At 49.6% G+C, this 6,905-nt stretch overlaps 1 protein-coding gene across 1 annotated transcript in view; it reads right to left on the bottom strand.

Moving 5' to 3' along the window:
* Positions 1-1,151: 1,151 nt before the first annotated feature.
* Positions 1,152-6,905, bottom strand: part of PARD3B (par-3 family cell polarity regulator beta) — a gene marked incomplete at its 5' end in the record, with an annotated part of 453,865 nt that continues 448,111 nt past the window's right edge. The window contains one exon of the mRNA XM_015415996.1: positions 1,152-1,672. Coding sequence (XP_015271482.1) covers positions 1,309-1,672 — 364 coding nt within the window. The remainder of the gene's footprint in view (positions 1,673-6,905) is intronic.

Raw genomic sequence — 6,905 nt, 5'->3', positions numbered from 1 at the left:
AGGGTGGGAGTCCAGGCTCAGACTCCCCCTCCCTATGCTGACAAGTGGTATTCCCCAGTCACTGCTCCACCCTGCCCTGGACGGCCTAGGCCAGCCCACTCTCGCCAGATCCTGAAAGCTAAGCAGGGCTGGCCTCGGCTAGTATTTGGATAGGAGACCTCCATGGAATACAAGGGTTGTTAAGCAGAGGCAGGCAACTGCAAAACACCTCCGGACATCTCTTGCCTCAAAAACCCTATGGGGTCGCCAGAAGTCAACTGTGACGTGTGACCGGGGGGGGGGCACTGCCCCCTCCCACAGAAGGCTCAGTTGGGGCCACATTTTCTCCCTCAAGGAACAGAGCCACACTTTATGATTCCTTAAGCTTACCATTGCTAACTGATATGCCAACAGGCACTTTGGACATTACCAACAGAGAACCAGCTCTCCTTACAAGGGCACAGAAACACACAGACACATCATTTGCCCCTCCAAACGGGATAAAATTCCCCACAGAAGAGGTAACATATTCATCGAGCCCTTTGGCATGTCATTTTAGGAGCTCTCACAGTGTAGCCGTGTAGGATATTTTTATGAACGGAGTTCCCGTCTCCCCCCCCCCCGTATGTCCATCTGTACTCTTTGTAATTAGAAAAGAAGAGATTCTTAACATGTGACCCAAAATTTTGGGATAGAAAACGAGGCCACTTAAAAAAAGATGCCTGAGAAGATAAAGAGGAAAAGGCGGGATTTCCCACACGATGACAAAAAACAAACTTTAGGTTGCGAGGTGAATGGAATGCATTTCCCAGCACGTCGAGGCCATCTTGTAAACTCATCAGGGGACCTCAGAGTTTATCCCAAATATTCTCTAGTCAGGGAACAGCCTGAGGAGGAAAGGCCTGCAGTGTCAGAGGCACTCATCATGGCACAAGGGAGATACCTTTTTCCGGAACGAGTTTCAAAATGGATACCTGCAAGACGGGCATCTCAGATGTGCCCGAACAGTCGTAAATAGCCCTGAGTGGTGTGCTCTGCAATTTCTCTTAGCCTTCATCTACCATCTTCTATGGTCAAATAATTTTTGTATATTATATATATATATATATTTAAAAAAATCATCTTTGATACATCATGATATCTAAAAGTCACTGTACCTCTTTTTCGGGCCCCCCCCAACAAGCTTGCCATGTGCTTAGGAACATATCCTGAGTATGTCGGCCAGAGTTAAGGGTTGTCTTCTTCCTTCGGCAGACAAGCTCAGCAGGAGCAGCTAATACAGCAAATGTCAGTCTTTTCGTACAATACCAACGAGAATTCGGCTTTCGGCTATACCGCCGCAGTCATGGGGTCCTTCTGCCTGGGATCTTGATGCCTGTATGGGTATTGATCAGGGCTGGCTCGACGGTGGCCCGTTCGGCCCATTTCGTTATAGGGCAGACCTCTGTGGCTCTGAGGGGGTGACGGTGGCACATCCTGGCGGAGGGGTCCTTTGTGATGGGCTACTGGTTGTGGTGGGTAATACTGGGGATACCATAACTCTGCTGCTCTGGGGCCCTCTTGAGGGTGACCATAGTTCCCTTTGGAAGGATGAATGACAGGCTGGCCTCCTTGATAGTATGGAAGATCTCTCTCTTTGTATGTGACTCGTAGCCCTCCCGTTAAGTACTCTACTGGTTCCACAGGTCCGTGCCTGGAAGGGGGAACAAAAAAAGAGAGAGGTATAAATAGAAGGTCCAGAATTCCTTTAATTAACAAAGGCCACCCTTGCTAGCAAACTGGTCTGCGTGAGCCAAGAAAGACTAGAAAGTTCTCCCAATGCCGGAATTGCTAAAGCACACAGGATGCCAGTGTTAAGATCCGGCATGCATTGGGGCTCCTTTACAAGGTGGTAACTCACAAAGAAAACAACTGGTGCTCCATCCGTAATAGTGGGAAAACAAAGACCTTTTCAGCAAAGTGCGCTTGAGTGTGTCTTATCTAGCCTGAGGATAAACAGATGAGTTCGGTTTGCATCCCCGCCAATTCCCACATGGCTCACACGCCAATATTCACACCTCAAAGCCGTTTCCCCAATTTTCTTGTCTCAAACATGTCAGCCCATAAAACTCTCCAAGTCCCACAGTTGGAAAGCTCAGAACTCCCAGAAGAAAACATGAAGGATATGAGCATAGAGTATCTGTGTTTTGTGGGCCAACTGCCAATAAGCCTTCCGGAGGGAATAAAAGCACATGTATGTGGATGCAAACACAAGTGTGAGCAGAGGAGGCTAAACCTCGGAGCCAGTCTGTGTAAATAAGGATTTGACAAGGTCTGGCGCACGAGAAAAGCAACATGTGTGAGTGTGTCACGCCAAAGGGCTGGATTATGGAGCCGTTGCTGTTGCTTTCTCTGCCTTAATGCTAGGATTTACGTCAATGAGGGATTCTCCCTAATAAGAAGAAAGCTGGGATAAGTGTTACATGGAATAAATTATGGTTGTAGGTCGCTGTCAACGCAGCAGCCCCAAAGTCGAGCATGATTAAGGGTTGTTCTCTTCTGACGGCAATATTTCTTCAGTTACAGAGGGCATACTAACTAGCTCTGAAGATCGCTGTTGACTATAGAAGTTTGGGAGATGTGAAAGATAGGACTTATGATTAAGAGTGTGTTTGCTGTGAGGTTTATTCAGACTGGCTCCAGTCCTAGAATGAAGCTTATGCGCTTTCCCTCTTAAAAAAAAGAGAAAAAGAAAGAACATTCTTCGCCCTGTTCTCCATAAATTCAGTCCCACTCGTGGAAAAAGGGGTGTGACCTTGTGAAGCAGCCGGATTTCTCTTCTGTTCAAAAATGATCTAGGTGTTCGGGTACAACAGCATGTATTCACCATGAGCGGTGAAGAGAGAAAAGAAATTGCAGATAGCCGTTTTCGTCTGTGCCCCCTGACACGGCTGGCCCAGGCTAGCCTGATCTCGTTAGAACTCAGAAGCTAAGCAGGGTCAGCCCTGCCAGTATTTGAATGGGAGACCTCCAAGGAAGTCCAGTGTTGTGACGGAGAGGCCAGCAATGGCAAACTATCTCAGGGTGCCTCTTGCCTTGAAGACCCTAAAAGGTAGGGTTGCCAGGTCTCTTCAAGATGCTGGCGGGGGGATGCTCCAGGAGCCGAAAGCATCGCCCCTGATGTGCCGACATCACCAGAAGTGATGTCGCGCTTCACCCGAAAGTGACATGGGCACATTGGGGGCAATGCACTGGTTTTTGGGCAGAGCTCTATGGTAAAACTGCCCTCAAACCATAGAGTTTTGCCCGAAAACCAGAGCGTCACTCCCCCAACATCACTTTTGAGTGATGTGTTGCTCTTGGGGGGTGGAATTTCTTCCTACCAGCCAGCTGGCTGGTGGTGGGCAGGAGCCCACAAAAGCAGGGGATCCCCTGCCCCAAATTTGGGAACGGTAACCCTACTCCAGGGTCACTGTAAGACAGCTGTGACTTGACAGCACTTTACACAGACGTGCTAGTCCATCAGGGGGGAAAACAAACAAACGGATAAGCAGAAGAAGTGGGTCTCCGGCACAGGTCTTCCACATCACCTACCGCCTGATTCTTTCAACTGGAGATGCTGGGGACCGAACCTGGGTCCTTCTGCATGCCTAGCAGATGCTCTACCACTGAGCCACAACCCTTCTCTGTAAAGAGCCACTTCAGACACTCGGATGAGCGGATCTACTCGCTTTCACATAGCGAGGGTGTTTACGTAAGTCACCCCCAACACATGATTGTTCAAAGGTGCGACTGAAATCAGATCTTGACCTTTTCCTCAGAGTAGTCTTCCCGGGGTGGGATGTGCGGGAGGGATCGGATCGCTGTGTGTGTTTTTGTTTTTTGTTTTACAAAATTGTTTCTATTGAATCACTGGAAGACAGCTTTCCTCTGCTCTGCCTTTAATGTGGTGCAGATCTCCCTACATCAGAGAAGGGAGAAGAAAATGCCAAACGAGAAAGAGGTTAAAACTTAAAGAGACCCACTGCAAGAGGAAGTGGGAACAGATGTGGATTGACAACAGACGAGGAAGGAACAGAACCACCCGGCCAAGGGAAAGGAGAGAGAGAGCAGAAACATCCAAGCAAGGCACTAGATCGGGGAGACCAACAGACTGCAGACACATGGGACACGATCCATGATGGAAAATGAATGTGAAAGCGACCACAATATCTCACTAAACAGAGAACAAGAGCGAGCTTTCAACTTTACCACAACCTCAGGCCAGCTGTTCAGTAACCCCTCCCCCCCAAAAAAAGAGTCTGTCATCTGCAAGTCTTAAGTCACTGTTGTGGACAGAATTAGATTTGGTTGGGCAAGGTGCAAAACAGATTTGGAGTTGAACAAGAAGGGTCACCAATAACTGGCTGTGGGACTTTCCCATCATGTCCTGTCTGTTTTGCTTCTCCCTCCTTTGTGTCTTGTAGAGCTTATACCTTCTTAACTGTGTTACAAGACTTTGAAAACACACCCACCCACCCCGGAAGTAGACCTCAAACAGCGACAAACTCTTAGTGACAAAACCCTGAGCCTGCTTGTAGGGAGAGCAGGATATAAATGCTAAAATAAATAAATAAATAAAAATTAGTTGCCTATCCTCTCTTTGCATAACGATGTATTACACATGAAGCATCTTTTAAAGTGGATTCAGGAGGCACCTGTTTGCCAGGGGTGCCAGCTCTGGGTTGGAAAATACCTGGAGACTTTGGGGGTGGGCCCGGGAGAGGGCGGGGTTTAGGGAGGGGAGGGGCCTCAGCAGGGTACAGTGCCGTAGAGACCACCCTCCAGGGCAGCCATTTTCTCCAAGGGGAGCTGATCTCTGTCATCTGGGGATCAGTTGTAGAAGCGGGAGATCTCCAGGCCCCACCTCTGTGCATTCTGGGCTTGGTGCTTTTCAGCATGCAATCAAGACCAAACCAAGCTTCTAGGGAAAAGGTCACGAGGACACCCCTCTCCTCACTGTGAGGTCTTCGCTGTGCAAAACTTTAGATCCCAAAACTTATCTAGGGTTGTCAGCTCTGGATTGAGAAATTTTGGGGGTGGAGACTGGGGAGGGGAGGGACCTCAGCAGGGTATAATGCCACAGAGTCCCCCCTCCAAAGCAGCCATTTCCTCCCGGGGAACTGACCTTGATTGCCTGGGGATCAACTGTAAGAGTGGGACCCTCGCCAGGTGCCACCTGGAAGTTGGCAACTGTAAGCTCATCCCATGCCTGCCCCGTCAGCTGGGTCCATGAGAGGGTAGTGCAAACTGTATATCTGGGTGGGGGGAGCTCAGAGTGCTGAATCACAGCCCCCCCAACCCCCCCCCCAGTGAGCAGTTCTCCCTCTCACGATCATCACTAACTACATTCTCAGGTGATAACCCACCTGCCTGAAAAGGTTCCTCAGAGATCACATGTCATCGCCTTGCTATTACTGCACATTGCCTCTTCCTGTCAGACGTTCCAGCAAAACTAGTCCACATCTTCAGCTGTCATCCAATGACAGGGCATCGAGTGATGGACAGGCATCAGACCCGCGTCCTTATTCCCAAGCATCACTGAGTGGCAGATGCATGCGAAGGGTGAGCTACGCCCATCCTAGCTACATGGAAAATGCAATTCAGGCAACCAGAAGCGCACATGTGCTGTGGGGCACGTATGACAATTTTATGGGCCGTGTAAAATGTTTCAACAGTACTGTTATGTGAATCAGCGGTTAACATGCCAGCGTTACTGCTTTTGCTCATTAAAAGGACCTGGTCCAATTAAGTTTAATGTGGGGGAAGGGGTTACGCTCAGCTCCGAAAGGGCACTCTTGCTTTCAGTTTGCAAAATAAGGTATCATCTTACATAAATGAATGAGCACCGCCCTGTTCAATGAATACCTGAGGTATTAGGGCTCTTGTTCCTGGTAGAGACTGCGGTCGGAAAACTATGTTGTTTAGCTATCTGGAGTATCATTTGTAGACACTAAGACTCAGGAAGGGGAAAACAAACTTGACCCAATACCTGGAATCAATAACCACAAGGCTAAGAAAGAAACCTGACAAAGGGCCAATATGAAAAACATTTAAGGGCCCAACAAAAGCCTCGCTACAAAGTACAAGTCAGGTCACTTGTATTGGCCCTTCTGTTCCGGTCACCTGTACTTTGTAGCAAGGTTTTCATTGGGCCATTATATGTTTTTCAACTGTCTTTCTAATAAATAGATGTATTCTTGTAAAGAATAAGTATACACTAGGTTTTCAATAGGACTGCTGTGGCTGAGAGGTTAAGATGCTGAGCTGCGGACCAGAAGGTCTGTAGGTCGGCAGTTCGAGACCCGAGTGCCGCATGACGGAGTGAGCTCCCGTCTCTGGCCCCAGGTCCTGCCAACCTAGCAGTTCGAAAGCAAGGAACTGGCCCTTTGTCAGGCTTGTATAATTCGTAGCTTCAAAGAGGAGTCATCTTAGTTAGAAATTGGCATTTGAACGATACAAGCGTGCTGGAAAGAAAAAGGAGGGCCCTGCCATGTTGGGAACTGACTCAGCAGGTGGGGCCTGGTCAGCACCGGGGGGGGGGGGGGGCGCTGCCTGGGCCCACACGGACTCTGGAGAGGCACGCTGCTGCTGCTGCTGACTCTCTGCTCAGACATCTCCTCTGACGCCTGCACTCCTACCGCTTCCGCTGCCTGCCTGTGCATGCTTCACCACCTGTGCTCCCAGCGGCATCTGCTGCCCGGCATTGCTGGAAAAGGGCACGTAAGCGGTGCACAAAGCACCAGTGTTCCTGGTGGCCATGGCAGTGGCGCACCTAGCTGCACCCCCCCCCCCCAGCACCATTAGGAAAAGGGCCTGCAGGCAGCGTGTGCAGCTATGGCTGCAGAGGGTGGGAGAGAATGCAAGTGGGAAGAGGATGGATACACAGGCTGGTGGGGGCGCATGGG

This window comes from Gekko japonicus, unplaced genomic scaffold, assembly GCF_001447785.1.
Source record: "Gekko japonicus isolate JY-2015 unplaced genomic scaffold, Gekko_japonicus_V1.1 scaffold123, whole genome shotgun sequence".
NCBI lineage: Eukaryota > Metazoa > Chordata > Lepidosauria > Squamata > Gekkonidae > Gekko > Gekko japonicus.
The sequence above is the reverse complement of the archived record's forward strand: the minus strand, read 5'-3'. Positions and strand labels throughout refer to the sequence as shown.